General features: G+C 32.1%; 2 protein-coding genes across 3 annotated transcripts; one reads left to right on the top strand and one right to left on the bottom strand.

Annotated features, from left to right (window-relative positions):
* Nucleotides 1-2497: 2497 nt before the first annotated feature.
* Nucleotides 2498-8909, bottom strand: LOC107943899 (mechanosensitive ion channel protein 3, chloroplastic). Its single transcript, XM_016877709.2, has 14 exons — nucleotides 8661-8909; nucleotides 8071-8278; nucleotides 7929-7988; nucleotides 7558-7715; nucleotides 6636-6759; nucleotides 6451-6548; nucleotides 6255-6368; nucleotides 5827-5887; nucleotides 5347-5496; nucleotides 4726-4836; nucleotides 4479-4646; nucleotides 4266-4379; nucleotides 3852-3908; nucleotides 2498-3523 (listed from the first exon to the last, which is right to left on the bottom strand). The coding sequence occupies exons 2-14, from the start codon at nucleotides 8146-8148 to the stop codon at nucleotides 2753-2755; spliced, it is 2064 nt and encodes a 687-aa protein (XP_016733198.1). The 5' UTR covers nucleotides 8149-8278; nucleotides 8661-8909; the 3' UTR covers nucleotides 2498-2752.
* Nucleotides 8910-11213: 2304 nt separating this feature from the next.
* Nucleotides 11214-20120, top strand: LOC107943898 (kinesin-like protein KIN-4C). 2 transcript variants are annotated; one of them, XM_016877707.2, is made up of 28 exons: nucleotides 11214-11365; nucleotides 11484-11617; nucleotides 11705-11851; nucleotides 11964-12116; nucleotides 12202-12455; nucleotides 12760-12935; nucleotides 13076-13182; nucleotides 13698-13734; nucleotides 13855-13949; nucleotides 14044-14160; nucleotides 14238-14351; nucleotides 14475-14558; nucleotides 14638-14821; nucleotides 15086-15186; nucleotides 15497-15595; nucleotides 15685-15798; nucleotides 15870-15986; nucleotides 16106-16186; nucleotides 16269-16340; nucleotides 16425-16518; nucleotides 16620-16651; nucleotides 16830-16915; nucleotides 17585-17656; nucleotides 17769-17999; nucleotides 18142-18286; nucleotides 18399-18485; nucleotides 18564-19094; nucleotides 19329-20120. In XM_016877707.2, the coding sequence occupies exons 2-28, from the start codon at nucleotides 11507-11509 to the stop codon at nucleotides 19638-19640; spliced, it is 3753 nt and encodes a 1250-aa protein (XP_016733196.1). In that variant the 5' UTR covers nucleotides 11214-11365; nucleotides 11484-11506; the 3' UTR covers nucleotides 19641-20120. The 2 variants fall into 2 exon arrangements, with proteins under 2 accessions (XP_016733196.1, XP_016733197.1); XM_016877708.2 differs by lacking the exons at nucleotides 11214-11365; nucleotides 11705-11851; nucleotides 11964-12116 and having other exon boundaries at nucleotides 11541-11617; nucleotides 12428-12455.
* Nucleotides 20121-20918: the final 798 nt, after the last annotated feature.

Below are 20918 nucleotides of genomic sequence, written 5' to 3'. Positions count from 1 at the left end.
TTTTTTGAGCTTCTTCTGGATTCATTTCAAAAATTTGTAATGAATCTATCAGCACATTTACATGCATAGTAGTGACATATTTAGCCTCATCATTTACATGCTCAATAGATGCTAACGAATGTAGTGTCTTTCCAACTATTTTCACCTTCAAGTTTTCCTCGTCAAGAGAAGAAGCTTCATTAGTTATATCGCAAATTTCATCATAAAATTCAGAAATGGTCTGCAAACTTGGTGGTAAGCCTTTCAAGTTTTAACTTCATGTGTAGTTTCTATGATAGTCTATGCTTCATGAGCACTTTCAAATCTTTTTGAACTTTTATTGATCTACCTTATTGAAAATAAGGTATGATGCTTTGATTTGAAATTCACTACTCTTGTCTTCTTTAGAGGTTTAAGTAGCTTCAAGCTTTATGGTACATATATCATTTGTTTCAGTTCAAGGAGGATCTTATCCAATTAGAATTGATCTCCATGCTTTCTCTCATCCAAGCTTTTCAATAGACATAATTAGATTTATTCGAGAGCAGTGAACATGTAGTGGATTGTATTATTTCATACTTTATATTGCACAACTACGAGACATAAGATCTCACAAATACTTTAGGTATGCGACTCTAATACTGAATGCAAAAATCAAAACTAATAGAAATGTATGCCAAGATATGTGGGTACACTGAATGACACAAAAAAAGTTGTTAACGTAACTTAACCTACCTCTACAGAATCTTACTTATAATGAATCAATTATACTCTCAAATACAATATAATTTTTAAGCCCAACCGCGCTTACAAGCATTTTAGCCTTCTTAGTGTATGACTTAATGAATTCACCTCACAATCCTCATTATTATATTTTACGGGGCCACATGCAAATTTGTATTTTCCAAATCATCATTTCAAATGTAGATTTAGCTTAAAATAAATAAATAAATAATTCTCAAATGCCATTTGGAGTTCCTAACACCAGGTCCATATTATTTAGGTAAAAAAAATATTCAATATTATTTAAATAATTAACTTTTTTTTTCCATGTTATTGGGGATAAAAGCGAAAGTTGTAATATCAGAGTTATTGATTTATTTAAAAAATTAAATCTTTAAAAATATTAATGAAATTAAAGAAAGCAGAGAAATCGATTGAATAGTCAAAATGGGTTTGATAGGAGAGAAGGATTGCAATTGTTTCCAGAGATAATTCTTGTTTTAATTTAGTTGGCTCTAATCTTTTTATTTGTTTTTCACAAAAAAAGAAAAAAAAAAGAAAATTCATTTTGTCAAACAACCCAAAATTAATATAAAAAATTTGAGAACCAAATTGAATTAGGCTTAATCCATAAGTTGGTATTTAAACTATATATATTTTTTTCATTTTCATATCTAAATTTTTTCTTCGTTATAAGTAATATCTGAACTTTTTTTTTCCCCAAATTGATTTTTCCATTAGCCAAATTATTTTTAAATCTATTTTAAAAAGAGATTAACCTACAAATTGGTACTTAAACTATACATTTTTTTTCTTTTTAGTACTTAAATATTTTTTTTGTCATAAGTGATACCTAAACTGTTATTATGTTACCCAATTTACACCAAAATACTATATTCGTTAAAAAAATTCCAGCCAATAATAAACCACCACATCATATAAACCTTAAAAAATATTTTTAATTCTTTTATTTTCTTTTTTCTTTTACATTATTTTATCTCTTTTTTATTTTTTACACGTTCCTATTTTTTCTTTCTTCTTCCTTCATAATGTCTAGCAATACTAGCAATGCTTAAAATTTGTCATCCCAAGGTTGGATACTGGCGATTAATTATATTTTTGAACTTCACCACCTGTTTACTCTACCTGATAGGATTGAAAAAGTTATTTATTGATTAAAATCAATTTTTAGAACTAGATCGAAAATAGTCAGGGTACTAATCCGGAGATGAGGGTAAAACTGATACAGACCGATTAAACCAAGCTAAAAATTCAAATGAACCGATTTTCCCTATTTTTTTAAATATTTTATTTTTATAATTTTTTTAATAATTTATTTGATCGAACCAAATGAACGGATTAAATTGAAAACTTGTGGGTAGTTGTAAAGAAAGAATAAAGGAAAAAAGAAAACAGTAAAACTTAAAGTCTCTTTTTTTGGGACATGTTAATTTTTAATTATTATTTTTTTAATAGACTCAACGCTTTAATTAATGTTTGAATTAATAAAAGTACCAATTTGAAAAGAAAAAAAAAGTTTAAATACCACTTGTGACCCAAAAATGTATAGATACTAAAGTGGAAAAAAATACAAAATTTTAAGTACCAAATTTCGAGTTAAATAGACCTCACGGTTTGACATGAGTAAAAATAGTTTATGTACCAAAATGAAAAAAAAATTATAATTTAAATACCAATTTATGAATTTAGTAATCGAAAAATAATCAAACCTTGAAGCGAAAAGAAAAAGGAATGCAGAATACTACCTAAAAAGTAAGGAATGAAGAAAACGAGATATGGAACTACTGGAGTCATTAGATTCTTGAATAATAAAATACCAAATAATATTGAATGGGAGAAAATCAGGCCCCTAACTTAGTATCTTTCCCCCTCTAATTAGTTCTCCCTTTAAATCCAACCACCTATTTACAAATGATGAGTACACAATGAATAATAATAGTAGTGGTAATAACAATAATGCTAGCTTCAAAAAACACAGCTAAGCATTATAAATATATATATAAATGGCAATCAGGCGCGATTTAGCACTCTAATTATTCGGTGCGCCACCATGAACTACCGACTTCCCATTGTCTTTCTTGTCCTGGCCGACCGAATGAGACCTACTTCCATTCTGGTGACTGCCCATTTCCTCTATTTCTGCAGACATTTCTTCCTCGATTGGAAGGGTCAGTTTTGAGCCCTCCAGTGCAACACCAAGAACGATGTTCTCTTCCAAGGAAGCCGGCCTGGCTACGGATGGTACCGGTACAGGCTTATTATCAACATCCTGCTTTGCTTGTGAAACACCCAATGGGATTTCGGATTCTTCATTTGCGGATTGTGGATTAGGTACTGGAACCCTTCCCGAGCTTGTTGCCTTTCGGGTTTCACCCTTGCTCTCACTGAGTTGCTTTTCAGAGTTGACTTCAACTGAACCAACAGGCACCGAGTTCCCACTTTCGTTTGAACTTAAACCAGAATTATTGGTTGATGAAGCCATAACTTTGTCTTCTTTGGAGTCCAATGCTGATCCGGAGTTAGTATTTCCCTTCGAGTCAGATGTTGAGGTTGGAGTTAGTATTTCTTCGTTTGCACGTGTTGGAGCTTTGGCTTTGTCATCACTGTTGATTTTATAAGCGGGTTCAATGAGGAGAAGTGGACGGTTGGTAGCCGCTCCAGAGCGTCTGAAAATAGTATCAGCAAAGGGTATATCTTCTATTTCAGGCTCACTGTATATTTTCTGAACCGTGCGGATAGGGGTGGCAAGCCGGGCACGATGATGGCTAATAACTCTGAGAAGATCCAACATTATGGCTTCCTGTTGCAATACAATCATCAGATACAAGCAGAATGTAGGCTTTTCAAATGTACGTGGGACCTATGCATGTCATGAATGTACATACACCATACTGATAAATTAACCGTAAATTATATTATCATCCGAGCAAAGACTGTCAATGCTTCTTTTTATCATGCTTTTGGAAAGTATCCGCTACTGTTATCCATGGGAGAAAGGGACAATCAATAATATATGATGCACCATTTCATATATATATATATTATTTTTTAAGATGGAGATTCTAAATCACCATTTCATATTATATCAGCACATCTTTACATGAAGCACAAAGTACAAATGGATTTACCTTAACACAGAGGTATTCTTCGATATGTGAAGTTTTCACAAAACAAGATACCAATATCTGAAACAATATGAACAAATAAAAAGGAGTTAAAAACTTCAAACTGAACCAATTTCCATTGCTCAAAAAAAAGAGTTAACAGCCACAAAAGTCTAGGCTGAAATTTTGCATTTTGTTAGTATGTCGATTACATAAATGCAAGAAAGACAAAATAAACTAATGGGCTTAGATGGGCAGCCAATAGACCAAAATGAAGTTTAACTACTGTTATGAAGAAACTACATCAGCTCAAATAAACTTTAAGGGCCAAAATGAACTATTAGATCTATGAACAAACTGCAATGTAGCACTTTCAACAAAAAGCAATCAGAGAAATATTTTTTTTAGGAAAAATATGCCAACAGTAAAAACTCTCACCAAAAGAGCCTGGTTTTGTGGATCGATACTTTCCAAAAATACTCTTCTATGCAATCTTTGCTGCTCTACTTGAGGATTTTTGGCTAAAACCTTCCGCATGTCTGCTACTACATTCTGCATAGAAGGAACTTTCAAGGGTTCATGAACTCTAAAAGGAAGACAAGCTAGTCCTTACTTTACAAGTTAACAGCAAGACAAACTACAGGTTCTTACATTGATTTTGTTAACATCCAAATGACTAATGGCAAAGTAATTCTTGATGCGCCAATGAGTCTTCTGGCTAATGTTCCTCACAACATTCACAGTGAACTTGTGGTTTGGAATGTGAACTGCTTCACGGTCATCACCTCTTATAATTGTTGGCGACCACCATCCTACATGCTGAAACAGTAAAGTAAACAAAATCAATCAAGATGTACAATGCCTTGGATGGCTAAACAGAGGCAAAGTAAGAACAAACCTCGACTGTCCCTGAAACTTCATAGCCGTCTATTTTAGTTTGAATCCATTCATTGACAACAAACGGTCTTGTTGCATGGATCATTACACTTGAAAGAAAATTTGTAAATATCTGAATTCATGAGAAAAAAAATTGAGTCGGAAAAATGATCAAAAAGAGCTTCAAATTGAGAACTTGATAAGTATATAGATAAAGATAACATGAACGTATTATGGACAGGAACCAACATACTGGTTACATGCATAATAATAATAGGTAATGCCAGAGTTGAGAAACATGAGATTGTGAGTGTATCGAAGAAATAAACAGATCAAGGAACCCCACAGGCTTTAACCACCATTCTTATGTAAATTTACATTATAATATACACTATGATATGTAAGAATATCTTGATTTTCTTTTTAAGGCAACCATGAAGAATTATAGCTCTATGAACACAGAAGTTTTAGGATAATTCACTCAAGATACTTTCAGATTTCAGTCTGATATTCATTCATTGTTGATATTTAATTACATTGTATGCATTATACTTATTACCTAGGACACTAATGAGGTTTTTCAACAAATAAGAAGCAATTTAATCTCTTTTATGCATCACAAGGATAAAGGCAGCTGATTTACCTCACGACCAGCAAGGGTGATCAATACTGTACCAAGTCCTCCAGCAGTTACCCACCTTTGGGTGGAAAAACCTAACAACTCCATGAACAATGATACAGCAGCAACCCATACAGCAGTATAAACAGCTTTTCCAGCAAAGTCAAAGCCCATCTGTCAATAGAACAAAAATCTGTTTTCAGGTTTGCCCATTGCAATCTGTAAGTGCTCTCAGATACATTATTATTCCACAAATCATCAGATGCTTAACAGATGATCTAAGGAAAAAAAAAAAAAAACACTAAACAGTTTCCTGAAAAACATTGCAGACAGGGTAACATTTACCAAATGGTAGAGACTACAGGAATATTTATCAGAGTGACCTAAGTTGCTAGAACTAAGATACACCATTACAACCACACTGCAATTTGATAACTGATGCGGGTGCTTCAAAAAAAAAAAAAAAAACTTAGAAGTAGAATATAAGAAAGTGACAGAACATACATTTCTTGCATCATTGGAGTCATTCATCTCCATAAAGAATTTTTGGGCCTGTTGAATCAGGCTGCAATAGAAATGCATGGTTGCGTATTAGTTCAAGCTCCTAAAATTAGGCTGACATGCAGAAATAAATGGGCAATCAACAAGCTATCTTAATAACATGCTCAAGAGTGATGAAATGTTAAAACTTAATACGCATGCAGCAAAGCACTCTTAAAAACTAGCATGCCAATCCCTGTAAACACAGAAATAATATCTATACATACGAGCCTCCTCTTCTATCCTCTAACTAACCCATTCCAACCAAAAAGGAAAATGAAGATAAGTAATCCAATTTAATCAATATAGAAATACAAAAAAAATATACATATATAAGCAAAATTAGTCATTTGTTTAAAGAGTACCAAGTAAAAGCAGTCCATTGAACGCACCTTGACAAACAATAAGAAAAAGCAAGAACTGTTGATAATGATCGCACAAAATGTAGGAGTCGTTGCTTAACAGCCTGACTTGCTTCTGAGGGTAAAACTACTGGATCTAATGCTCTGAAAGAAACTACAGTATTGTCAGACCTAGCATAATGGCAGCAAAACTATGAATATTCAACTCTAATCCCTTTCGGGGCACCTGCAGATAAGTGTCACTCCAGTACACAGCAGCATGGGTCGAAGATAATAGCTCATAATATGATGTGTTCTACTTTTCTTCCAACTGCTATTGCTCCTCTGTAGAAAAAAGCAAGACAGAGAATTAATAAAAGAATTCAACCACCATAGAATAGAAAAGCATGTAGAATAGAGTGAAGTGTTTACATGGAAAAGGATAACCCTGCCCAGCTGCATAAGTGGCCCAAGACCCCATGCAGCAAAAGCAATAATCGCAACCGCTGAGATCAACTGAGGTATTATAGGACTTCCATGTAAATTACCAAATGCCCTGATATATCAAAGAGCAGAGATTATATATTAAGGAACAAAAGGAAAAGTTGTTGTAAGATATACAAGAAAATAGCATCAAACTAGCTTCACCTAATAGAACTTCAATTCATCCCCTTAACTCTACCCAAAAAGAACGTTAATTTGACAATAAAACTAAGTAGCTGTCCCCAAAAGGGGAGGAGAAATATAGCATAATCAGTATTAGAAGACGTTATCAAGTCTTCTCAAATAAATAGCAAAGTTGAGAAAAAATGCCTCTCAGAACTTAGTGAGGAAAATTTTCCAACTACCACTTAGCACCTCCCTAAATAAAAGAAGAAAATCCCTATCAAAGATAAATATCTGTTTAGCACTGCATTTGCTTTAAAAATTACAAAACTAAACCGAGAAGGCTTTATTCTTTAAATGAGTCAGTCTCAAATATTCTTTCTGAAAATCAGTGCACTAGAAAGCAAGAAAAGGCTCAATGTTGTAGATCAGCTCAAGCATCTTTGTAATATAAAAAAGCATATGAATCTATCTAAGGCATTTTGAAGACCAAGGTTGGGTCGATGAGTTACACATGTTTGCCTTTATCTGTGGAGGGTTACTGTAGGGAAGAGTGCTCTGGAAGGCTGCACAACTGAAATCTATGCATAATAATTTAGCTATTTAGCTAGAGTTCTGTTAGAAATAAGGTAATTCATAAATGTCTACAGGATTGACAATCCAAGTATCTACTTTCGTATTTAGACAGAAAAAAAGAAGAAGAAAAATCTACAAGGAATACAGAAAGTAAGAAACAAATATGGATCACCTTGTCAAACACATGCTCGCAGATTTTAATATAGGAACCTCATTTCCTCCAGTAGGAATCAGAACAGATCGGCAGAGAACGACATTAGACCTCGAATATACAGGTCTTATGGGCCTACAAGCACTGCCCAAAAGATGTAGACTCCAAGCATCCTGTCGCTGGATAAGAAACAGAAGAAATTTTCATGTCTCAGACATTATTGAGAGATTAGAATTTTTAAAAGTAGTATCACACAGACACAAACCAACTCTCATGTATGCCAATATAGAAGTAAATGAACAAAATCGGCAAATAGAGAGTAATAACTTAAAAGCCAAACAAAGATTGCAAACAAAAGCCTCTTCATTCATCAGCGAAAATGAAAATCATACCATAGCATGCGAGGAAAGATTGGTACGAACTAAATGTAATCGGCCTTTTTCTACAACACCCTGTAGACATTCACATATTCAGTAGCAAATACTTAAAAGAAGACATACCAATGGTTGAACAACAAGATTAAATATCACATACAATGTTCTGGCGACTGCATCCATGACTATCGTGAACTTTCAGTTCATTAGACAATTGCATAGTAGCAACAAGCGCCATATCCTTTTACAAGAAAGGGATCAAAATTCTTTCAGGAAGACAATATCACCTTATACAACCTTACTTCCAACTAACTTTATGCCATAAAAAAAGCTCAAACAAGCAACAAAATTTTCCAAACAACTAATACCTGCAAGTAGAAAAGAAACAAAAAGAAAATAGAAATTAACGATTCAATTACAACAAAAGAACCAAACTAAGTTAAGAATTGCAACAAGTGAAACTAAAATGAGTAACTAAAAAGGATAATTTATAGGAAGCACAAACTAAAATCCCTAGATCGTAAAAGAAAAGCCTGACTATAAAAATGAAATTCACACAAAACAAAAATTAAACCTGATTACCTAAAAATAAATGACGAAACAAAAATAATTCGCTAATTTAACATGAAATTAGAAATAAAGAAAAAAAACTGTCAAAAATTACCATGAAAAAAGGGGAAATTTCAAAATTGAACCAAAATAAATTAATATAACTGAGAAATAAATGAATAAATAAATAAGATCCGTTACCGTCGAGACTAAATATAATATACTTTCCCGGAGTTTTTTTTTTTCTTTTTTTTTGGAGATAAGGGATGCTGAGATTTTTTTTTAAAGAGAAAGGGGGTGGAGATGGCGGAAGCGGCTGCTACAGTAGAGCTAACGTACACGGTAGTGAAATGATATTTGTTGAGGCGGACGTGGTCTAATCTAACAACGAGTTCTGAAGGTGTAAAGTTCGTAGGTAGTGATATTTTTTTAACCTTATGCGGCGATTTGGGGTTGCTAAATACATAACGTGGCGTGGAATTTTATCCATTGGAACAATCTCTCTTCCCTTTTTGACCTCACGAGGTTTTTAAGCATATACAACTATTTACATTATTACTAAAATCTCATTATTTAATTCCGTATTAAGCACAAAAAATGTTTATTTAATTTCTTTTATAAAAATAAAATATAAAAAGGAAACTTAATAATAAGGGAAATATTTAGTGTTGTTTGAATTAAACCCGAATAATTAGTTGAATTAATTGAATCGAAAATCGATTAAATATTGACCAAATTAAAAGAATTAAATCAATTGACCTGTAAATTGATATAATGGTTAAACTAATTTTTTATTTTTATCTTATAATTTATTTAATTAAATTGGCGAACCTTTTAAAAAAATTCTATTATATTAATATAAAGTGAGCTTAATTTATTAGATTTGACACTTAGTTTATTCTTTTACTTAAATAATATATTATTTTAGGATTAAATGTAAATTCGTTTTATTGAAATTTGTCACTATATTTTAATTATTATTTACTGTTATACGTTGAGAATATAGGTAAATATATTACTCAATTTTTATGCATTCGAATTTTACCACAAAACTTTGATTTTTTTTACAAACTGTGATTTTTTTAATTAAAATTTTATCACTTAAAATTGATTTTAATGATATAAAACAAAAATTTAACAAAAAAAAGTGTTGTTTCGAATAATTTATTTTAATAATTAAAAATAAATTAGTTCTTAATGTATTAAAATTTAATAAACTAACCTGGAAGAAAGACTTGATAAATATATGCATAAAAAACGAAAAGCGAATAACTTAGTTTTATTTTTTATAAAGTACTTGTTTTATTAATTTCTAGTATTATATTAATTATTTTTAAATATTAAAATAAAATATTTAAAACATTTTTTATTTAAATCTCTCTCTAAAATATGTTAAATTAAATTTAAATAACAAAATTCAATAATAAATCGAATTTTATTAATAAAATTTGATCAAACAAAAGTTAATGAGTAAAATTTAATATAAAGTTAAATTATAATTGTAAATTTACTTTTACTTAAAAAATATAATGAAAAATCAATAAGTAGTTGGGTGTAATGGTAACGCATATTATATTTTTAAAGAAAAAATGCAAATTTGAATATTAAAAATGATATTGTTTGGAGGGACAATCGTAAATCCCGAACATGGACTGAATATAAAAAATATAATAAAAAATATCAATCAAAATAAAAGTACACTGAAAATATAAAAATTATCGATAAATTTACACATTAATTTATTAATTTAATTTTTTTTTATTTTAGACTAATCTAAGCAAAAATGGGTTTGGATAAAGTAAGTAATATTGCAAATTAATTACATTTATATACTCCGAAAGTATTGAGTTTTTTTAAACACAATATATATTCTATTACACGATGCGTGATTTTAAAATTTTTATTAGGTTAATAATACATATTTTATAGTATGTGTGTACATAAATAAATATGAGTTCGTAATCTTTTGACTTGAAAAAATATATACATTATTATTTATAATATTACTACATTAATATTAGAATAATATTTTAATTTTATTATTAAATTTTAAATATAAAAGATATAATTTATATTACTAAATTTTGAATAATATAAAATTAAATTTTATCATTAGAAAATCAACGCATAAACAACAATTAGGTATTTTTTTAGCTAAAAATCACCAAAAAGTTTTTAAATTTCATTAAGATTTAATTAAGGTTTTAAATTTTTATTATTTTAAAATTTTAGTAATCGAAATAATTAATATATTTAATTTTATTAAACACCTTATATAATATTACTTTATATAATTATATTAAATATTAAAATAAAATTACATTATTTATAAATTAAAAATATATCTATTACGTGCAATAACTAAAAAGGAGGGATAATCTGTAATTATTTTATTTTATTTTTCAGTACTTTTTTTATTCACAATAAATTTCATTTTCGATACAATAATTGATTTGACTAAATTGTCCGTTCCTTATCGCCAATATGTGGCTTCTATTTATAGGAAAATAAAACATGTGACGTAAATCAAACTCCACCTAATTTTCTTTAATTTACTCAAAAGCAGTTTTAATTAGTTATAATCAATGATTTAAAAAGGTTTAAGACAGGATTAGACCAATGCGCGCCAACCTTAACCGCTCCTTAAGCCTAAGCCCCTAACTACCGCCCAATTTTTAACCTTATCCTACCTGTCTGTCTCGCTGTCGGACGTTACCTCACGTGAAAGTCACGTGATACTCTCTCTTACTCTCAATTTAACATTTTTGAATTCAGACCTTCCCGTCTTTTTTTTCCTCCGAAAATTCAAAATTTTTAACGTCTAAGAGAAACTTAAAACCAAAAACTCAAAAGAAGAAAGAAAGAAAAAAGCTCCATCTCCTTCAAGCATTGTGTTCTTCAATCAGGTTTAGGATTTTAGATGTGATGCATTTGATTTTGAGTGAATTTTAAAGATGTTTTTCATAGTTTGATACTTTGATTATCCTTTTTCTTTTCGTTGATTTAGGTTTTTTCTTTTTTTAGATTTTGATCGCATTATATAGGAGATGGAGAGTCCCGATTCCGTGAGAGTCGCCGTTAATATTCGGCCGTTGATTAGTGCAGAGCTTCTCCATGGATGCACTGATTGCATCACCGTCCTTCCCGGCGAACCTCAGGTATTAATCATAATGAATTTATTGAATTTGAAAATTTATATCGAAAGAAATTCCTGTTTATTTATTGTTTTATGGTTACGATTATAGGTTCAAATTGAGTCTCATGCCTTTACTTATGATTACGTTTATGGGGGAGCGGGATCGCCTTCTTTTGCTATTTATGATGATTGTGTTGCTCCTTTGATTGATGCACTTTTTCATGGTTATAATGCAACTGTACTTGCATATGGTCAGGTTAGTTTCATTTTGTTTTATTGAGGGTTTTCTTAATTATTATTAAGCTTTTTTTTCCCAATAAAATTTTACTATTGAGTAGCAATGATGTTGTATTTCTGGTTTTCTTTAGACGGGTTCTGGTAAAACATATACGATGGGAACCAATTACACGGGGGAGGGAAGTAATGGTGGGATTATACCTAAAGTTATGGATAGCATATTTAGAAGAGTTGAGACAATGAAACACTCCACGGAATTTTTGATGAGAGTATCATTTATTGAGGTAATTTCGTTGGCTAAAAAATATTTCTTTTAACTTTTTTTTTTATCAGGTAGTCTACTTATGCAGTAATATTTGAATTTGATAGATATTCAAGGAAGAAGTGTTCGACTTACTCGACTCACATCAAGCTTCATTGTCTAAAGTTGAAGGGGCATCCCTTCCGAAGCCTACGGGTCCCGGAAGACCTCCAATACAAATTAGGGAAGCAGGGAATGGAGGAATAACACTTTCTGGGGTGACTGAGGCAGAAGTTCGGACAAAAGAAGAGATGGCATCAAATTTAGCACGAGGTTCTTTATCTCGTGCTACAGGAAGTACCAATATGAACAGCCAATCAAGGTGAGGGTTATGAAGCAATATGTTTTAGTAGTTTTTGCCCTTTTTTTGGTTTTACCAGAATCAATATTCTCTTTGGTTTAAAATACCACGACCGTTGTAATAATATCATATAAATGATACAAAAAATTTCTGCAATTGGCTTATATCTCAATTTACTTAGTTTTTGACAAGTATAGAATGATTTTTTAGTTTGTGTTCAATGTATTAGATATATAAGGTTTACATAGTCATAAATCATGTAATTTTCGTATATTTTGTAAATTTGTGCTTATTTCAAATGCAATGCTCGTCACGCTGTTTCCAGTCGTTCACATGCCATCTTTACAATAAGCATGGAGCAGAAGAAGATTGCTAGCTGCCTAAGTGGGGTAAATGATGATACCGCTGATGACATCTTATGTGCAAAGCTTCATTTAGTGGACCTTGCTGGCTCAGAACGTGCAAAACGAACAGGTGCAAATGGAATGCGGTTTAAAGAAGGTATATCTGATTATTTGCTTTCCAATGCCTTATGTTATTTACTAAAATAGTGATAGGTTCTAAATAAGCCACAATATGAAACTTATTTTTTTATCTAAAATTTTGACATTTTGTTCTTTCAGGAATTCATATCAATTAAGGTTTACTAGCTCTAGGGAATGTGATTAGTGCCTTGGGAGATGAGAAGAAGAGGAAAGAAGGGGGACATGTACCATATCGTGATAGCAAGTTGACTCGCTTGTTACAGGCAGGCTCTTTGATTCTTTTTATTCTAATTAATGCAATTTTTTTTAAATAGTGATCTATCCAGATATTTATGAACAATCATTTCAACTACTTGTAATTTTAATTGGATGCTTTCATTTTGTTGAAGTAGACTGTTCAGGAAAAAGTCGAACAGGGTAAATCAAATTGTTATAACTCAGTTTTCATTTAGCCATAGAAGTGAGCTCGTTTAGTCATGACTTATTGTGTCACATTTTATGATGGAAAAGCATTAACAGCTAGAAAATGGATATTTCTTAAATCAAGAACAGGGAAATATGTTCAGTTTTCTTTTCTAAGACTTTTACTTGGATGTGGTGATATTCGTGTTTCTTTGGATCTGGAATGTTATTCGTTTTAAATGTACTGGCTATAATTCTCCTTGTTTTGTAATTAAATTTGCATGAAACATAAAATATATTTATAAAAATGGCCTTCAGTGAAACTACTTACTCCAGAAGGGAACCTAACATTTTTTATGGAATTTTAAATTCTCAGGATTCTCTTGGAGGAAACAGCAAAACTGTGATGATTGGTATGTTGTTTTTATCTTTTATAGCATTAAAAGTTGTCACTATTGATATATTACTAGTACCAGGATTTTACTTTCAATTTTTTAGTATGCAAAAGTATTGATTTTTTCTATATTTGCTAGTAGCTTGTGTTAGTCCGGCTGACACCAATGCTGAAGAAACCCTAAACACCTTGAAATATGCCAATCGTGCTCGAAACATTCAGAATAAGGCAGTTGTAAGACACTTGTGTAACATACTTGCAAAAGAAATGTTCTTTGTTGGGTAATATAATTCTTGTTCTAACAACTTCTCATCTTCTACTTGATTAGGTAAACCGTGATCCAATGGCATCTCAGTTGCAAGCAATGCGGAGCCAAATTGAGCAATTGCAAGCTGAACTTTTGTTTTATCGTGGTGATGGTAATGCATCATTTGATGAACTTCAGGTACTTTTACATAGAACATCCAAACATATCTCCAGACTTTCTTTACCTGCTTGCTTAAAGTTTTTTCCCCCCTCCAGATTCTCAAGCACAAAGTATCTTTACTTGAAGCAAGCAATGGAGAGCTACGACAAGAGCTTCAAGAACGTAGGCTCACTAGTGAACAATTAGCTCAACGTGCACTTGATGCTCAGGTGTTCTTTCCCTTTTGTTTTTGTCTTTAGTTTGTTATAAATATAAAATTCCCTTTTGCTTGAAGTATACTTGTGTAGCTGGTCAAACAGAAAACAGAATCTCCTGTAAATTTAATATTTCAGGTTGAGAAAGACAAACTGGTAACGAAAATTGAATTAGTTCGTAATGGTAAATCATGGGATGAGATTGACTTTAACCAGAATCAGGTAAGGTCTGTGCCAGCTATTGAATCTAGTCTTTAACAAAGATAATCTTTGGTTCTCACGTGCTTTTGCATTATTCCAGGATTTTGACTTGATGAAAACTTATCTTTTGAAAATTCAAGAGTTGGAAGGAGAATTGATACGCGTGAAAAGCTTAAGCAGCTCAAAGTGTAAACGAATTTCTGATTGCATAGATGAAGATGAAGATGAAGATGAAACCTCAAAGGACTTGCTATTTTCTTCTGGAAATGATTATTCTTCTTCAGGTAAATTGGGCAAGTAGTGACCTTCTTACCATTCATTATTTTGTCAGACACTAACTCCTTTTATTTGTTAAACTTTTCTTGTATGTTCATCATAAGACGAATTACATTGTTGAAAAGTAAACACATAATTCTCAGCCAAAGTTATTCTTAATTTCTTCTCTTCTTCTATTTTTGTCATTTCAACTCTTCTTCGATTCACTTTTCAACTTTTTAAGAGTTTACCATAGAGCTAAGGCATATATGAATAATTCTTCCTTCACCCAGATGAGATTGAGGATAATGAAAAGGAGCTTGAACATTCTACTCTCCAAGAAAAATTGGACTTGGAACTTATGGAGTTGGACAAAAGACTTGAACAGAAAGAGGTAATGTGCTTAGTTCATTACACTTTTACTTTGGTTGTTCAGTTTCTCTTTTTTAAGTTACTGCTACCAATACATGAGAAGATTCAAGAAGATTTGGCAGTGAAGTGTTTATAGGATTTTTTGACCTGCTGTCCTTATAGAGGCAGAACAGCTTGATCTAGTTATTGCTACAATTTTTTGTGAATCACTTGTTAAGATGTTTATGTTATCACTCAAATGCAAAATATTTTTCTGACCATTTTGGTTTTACCTTCTCCTTCACATGTTCTTTCATTTTATATATTTCGAAATGGCTTTTTATATGTTTAAGGCTGAAATGAAACGTTTTACAAGTTCTGACACCTCAGTTCTTAGACAACATTATGAGAAGAAAGTTATTGAGTTGGAACTAGAGAAAAAGGCTTTGCAGGTTAGTCCCCTTGTTAAAGTTAGTGTTATTTTGTGATTAGTGGTATCCTATAATATTAATTCCTTTTCTTTTTATTTGTCAATTTTCAGAAAGAAATTGATCAGCTCAGACAAAATCTAGCCAATATTTCTTCTCCTTCTGATGTTGGTGCTCAAAAGTTAAGGGAAGAATACCTGCACAAATTAAATGTCCTTGAGTCACAGGTGCGTTTTGAATTTTTTTCCCCTGCTATCAACAGCAGTTATCAGTTACTATATAGCTTTTTGCTTTACAGGTTGCAGAGTTGAAGAAGAAGCAAGATGCTCAAGCTCAGCTTTTGAGACAAAAACAAAGAAGTGATGAAGCAGCCAAGAGACTTCAGGAAGAGATTCAGAGAATCAAATCTGAGAAGGTGAATATTGACCCAAGCTCTCCATTTTTTCATCTTAAAAACTGGAGTTGTTTCTTTCAAAAGGGGAATAGAATTTTTGCTACCAGAAATAATGTGTGTGTGTGTGTGTATTTTCCTAGGTTCAACTGCAACAAAAGATCAAGCAAGAATCCGAGCAGTTTAGGCTATGGAAAGCATCGCGAGAGAAAGAGGTTCATCAGGTACATGCAAATTCTGGGAATTGTATCTAGCAACAATTTTCTTTGTCAACATATGAGTAATCTCTCTTTTTCTGACAACCAGCTTAAGAAAGAGGGAAGAAGAAATGAGTATGAGATGCACAAGCTCTTAGCTCAAAATCAGAGGCAAAAGATGGTGGGGGACATTTATTTTTACATGGAAAGCTTTGATCTTTCTAATTCTAAGGAACTGCATTCACTCTTTCCTTATGCATGTTAGGTTTTGCAAAGGAAGACCGAAGAGGCTGCTATGGATACAAAAAGGCTAAAGGAACTTCTAGAATCCCGAAAGGCTTCCTCGCGTGAAGCTTCTAGTAAGAACCATTTTTGCATCATGCAGTTTATTCTCTCTCTCTCTCTCTTTTTCTTTTTGGTGTAATTATCACTCAATGGCAATAATATCTTTGATGTGCAGGCGCTGGAAATGGCAATGGTCCTGGAGTTCAGGTATTGATAACAGCAAACAGATTAAATAGAATGATTTGGAATTGCTTAGACCAATCAGTTTTGGTCGAACATATTTTACTGAATTGACATGATAGGGGTTATATTTATTACTTGTAGATTTTAGTTCATGTTCTAAGTGGCTTTCTTTTTTGATATAATATGTTTTCTTCTGTTGAAGGCAATACTGCAGACTGTGGAGCATGAACTTGAGGTCACAGTACGGGTACATGAAGTACGCTCTGAATATGAACATCAAGTGGAAGAGTGAGTCCTTTTTATTAATCCATGTGCAGATACCATTCCAAGCTATAAATAGCTTAGCCTTCCAGTTTATTTCACTTATATAGTCTGAGCATTGATTTGTTGCAATTCAGGATTTACTTTTAGTACTCTTTAATACTGGTTCACGAGTGTACTGCTTTAAATCTTTGGAGTCTGAGCTGATTGCCTTTAACCTTCTTTCTTTATTTTTGTTTTAGTTATGGTCTACGTTGCTAATGTCTACTATTTTAGATCTTCTGGTTTGACAAGGTTGACCATTTAATTGTTTCTTTGATGTTTGAATGCTTGTTAAAACATGATCATTTACATTTCTTTATATTGTCTCGTATTCAGTTTTATTTTTCATCTTTATTTTCTTGTCTACTTATTTTAGACAAGATTGTGCATTGACCAAGGATGCCAATGTGCTTCCTCCCTCCTCCAAGGGAAAGGCAAGAAAAGAAATGACTGTTTGTCATTCTGTAAAAGATAAATTAGATTTCAAAATGCTCTTCGATTTGTGAAGGATGACAGAATTTTTTCAACATAAGGCTTAATATCTATTAATTTCTATTACGGAAGATCTCAGCTTGGAAATGGAAGCTTTCTTATGGTACTTTTATTATAATGGCGTTGACATATCAAAATATGTTCTGTTTGTTTGTACCATAGGAGAGCCAAGATGGCCAGGGAGGTTTCAAGACTGAAGGAAGAATCTGAGATACTTAAGCACAGTGAATTAAGGTTAAAACTTTTGCTTTTGTTTTTTCTCTTCTTAATTTAAATTGTTTTTTTTTCTTTTTTCTTCTTCCCATATTTGTGAAGGTACTTTTCTTTTAATGCTACCAAAATGCAGCAGAGATTATCACGAGACAATGTCCGCTGAGGCAAGAAACTCAAGGATTTTTGCTCTAGAAAACATGCTTGCTGCTACTTCTAGCACTCTGGTCGCTATGGCCTCACAACTGTCTGAAGCTGAAGAACGTGAACGTACTTTTAGTGGAAGAGGACGGTGGAACCATGTTCGGTCTCTTGGTGATGCAAGACATATTATGAACCATCTTTTCAATTTAGCATCATCCTCAAGGTAACGCATCTTTCCAAATAGAAAAATCGCATTCACATGAAATCTTTCTATTTCCATTGTTTACTAAATTGATTTGCTTCAACTTTTTGCTCCGTTATCATAGTTTTGCTTCAAGTATTAACCTGATGTCCCTTCTTTGAAGGTGCTCATTGCGAGATAAAGAAGTTCATTGCCGAGAAAAAGATGCAGAAATGAAAGATCTGAATGAAAAGGTGGTGGTACTTAGTGGTCTTACTAGACAACTTGCTGCAGAAAAGGCTGCTCTCACGCGTGAAGTGAAATTGAAGGTTGGTTTCATTTCTTATTGGTGTTAAAAATAAGGTTCTTCGATATTCTACTTTGATGTCCCTTGTGCTTGTAATCTAGACTCTGATTTGGCATGCATGAGTCCTATAACAGAATGCAATCATTAAACACTCCATTAGAGAAACAGCGGATTCTTACATCCCGCACTCAAATGGCGAAACTGATGAGTTGCGGAAACTGGTCGGTTTCACTCCCCTCCTTTACAAAAAGTGGAATGGTTTCTAGTAATTACTTCTGACTTGAAATTTATGATTATAGGAACAGCGAAACTCTGTAAATTTTACAGAGGACATGGATACATCTCCGTCAGAACATTCAGACGAGAAAGCAAGCGATGATGATGACTGGGTGCAATCTGAAAAAGAGCCGGATAGGAGAAAAGCTCATAGAGCTAGAGACAAAGCTTTAAGTATGGGAATTCATAAATCAGATGCCAATGACTTGGAAAATAACAAGGGAGACGTTAATGAGGTTAAAGGGAGAACTGATGGATTATTATGCTGCAATTGTAACAACTCTTTGTGCAAGACATCAAAATGCCATTGTAGAGCAAATGGAAGTTGTTGTGGACAGGCGTGTGATTGCTCTTCGGCCAAATGTTCCAATAGAGAAATAGAAGTAAACATGGCAAATGATATTGGCAATGATATTGGCACTAATGAAGAAGAGAAGAACCTTGTTGCTCATGGTGCAGTGCTATTACAGAATGCATTAGAGAGTGAGAAGGCAGTTGCAACAAATGACAATGGTGATGCAAGAAAAGCTCTCACGGACATTGGAAACGTATTGGTAAGATTTATCACGGTAAAAGTACCATGAAGAGCATTATTTTAGACGTTAGATTTCATTTTGTATGTTCTATTATAGGGAGATTAATTTACTCATTTTTTTAATAAATGAGCCAATTGGCCTCCAAGTTACTTCTACCAATTTATGACCTTACATAACTCAAATATGGAAAATTCTTGCCTGTTGTTGACAATAGATTTAGAGAATCATGCTGAGATTACTCTTTTTTAACAGGCTAAACATAATGCACCAAAGTCTGACAAGAGAAAGAAATGGAGAAAATCAGTGGTTCAACTGGTTCCTGTTCCTCCACCATCTTCACAGCGAGAGAATACTGCAACAACACCCCAAAGTCCAAAAAATGTAGATCCTCCAAAACAATCAGATGGGCGTCCAACAAGCACAATACGATCAGCAGCTTCATCAAATAGCAACAAATTGCTTAGAGTAAGAAATGCTAGTCAACCACATGAATTAACCAACAAGGAAACAACCACCGTCCTTGCTCCAACAACATCAGAAGAAAAAGAGAACTGCCGCCGTTAAACTATGATGTTAGTTCCTTTTAACCCCCCTTGATTATTTTTTCTTTCTCTTTCTTCATTGCCCTTTAAACTATACAAGGAGGATCCAACATGAAGAGTTGGATCCTTGAAAGTGATGATGAGTTGACGTCGTTTTAACAGTTGAAGAACTAGTTATTAGCGTTCCATGGGGAACTTGCCGAACCCCAACAATGGGGGGTGCGATAGGAGCATGGGAGCTTTACCCCCGGGGGTTACTTTTCATTGGTTCAGTGAAAAAATATTGCCTCCGGTGGGGATTTTATTTCTAATATTGTACTTTTTTTATTATTTTTCTTTTAAGTTGAAAGTAGTTGGGATATTTAATTATTTAATGTTGTTTATATAATTTTTATTATTTATTTATGTAATTATTAGTCTGAATAAAGCTTTTTAGATGAATGGTTTTATTTATTTACTTCAATTTTAATAACTTTTAAGTATGCTATATAAGTTTTATTTTTTATAAATGTTAATGCTTTACTTTTTTTTTTAACATTAATATCATTTTAGGTTTTTAATATATATATTTTATAGAATGTTTATAATTACTAATGACCCCTCCCTAATTTTTGTTAACGTGTTTCAACGCACTAAAACTCACATACTCTTATACTGATAACAATATCTAATTATCTTTCTTTTCTTTAATATAATTCACTTGTTGCATTTATATTCAAACTAGTTTTCTTTCCATGCCTACTTATTGTTACAAAAATGAACTTCCTAGAACATCAATTAGATATAGAAACATCATCTAGTTTAATCTTATATATGATTTAGGGCATACAATAAATTTTAATAACAATTAATCTGTAAGATCTTTTTCATAGTTAATAATGCTTCGACTAGTGGCGAATTTTAAGAGAGTAGTCAAGGGTTGGGCCGTAAAAATGTTTTTTTTTTCAATTTAGTCTTCTTATAAATAGATAAACTATAAATTAATATATAGAGAAATTGAGCTTTATCCCTTATAATGAAAATTTTTTAATTCAATCATTTTATAAATAAATAAAAATTATAAATTAATTCTCCCAAAAATGATTTTTTTTATTTAGTTCCTTCAAAAATTACAAAGTTCTAAATTAATATATAATAAACTTTTGATCTATAAAAAAAATTATAATTAACTTCTTATCCTTGTTAAAAAAATTTTTAATTCGGCCCTGGCTTTAACACTTGTGCTAAGTAAGAGCATGGTGATGAGAACCATCTTAACCCTATATCCATGATGTTTCAATAATGGATTAAATTTTTTTTA

The sequence above is a fragment of the Gossypium hirsutum genome, chromosome A06, assembly GCF_007990345.1.
Source record: "Gossypium hirsutum isolate 1008001.06 chromosome A06, Gossypium_hirsutum_v2.1, whole genome shotgun sequence".
In the NCBI taxonomy this organism is placed as follows: domain Eukaryota; kingdom Viridiplantae; phylum Streptophyta; class Magnoliopsida; order Malvales; family Malvaceae; genus Gossypium; species Gossypium hirsutum.
This window is presented reverse-complemented; position numbering and strand designations above follow the sequence as displayed.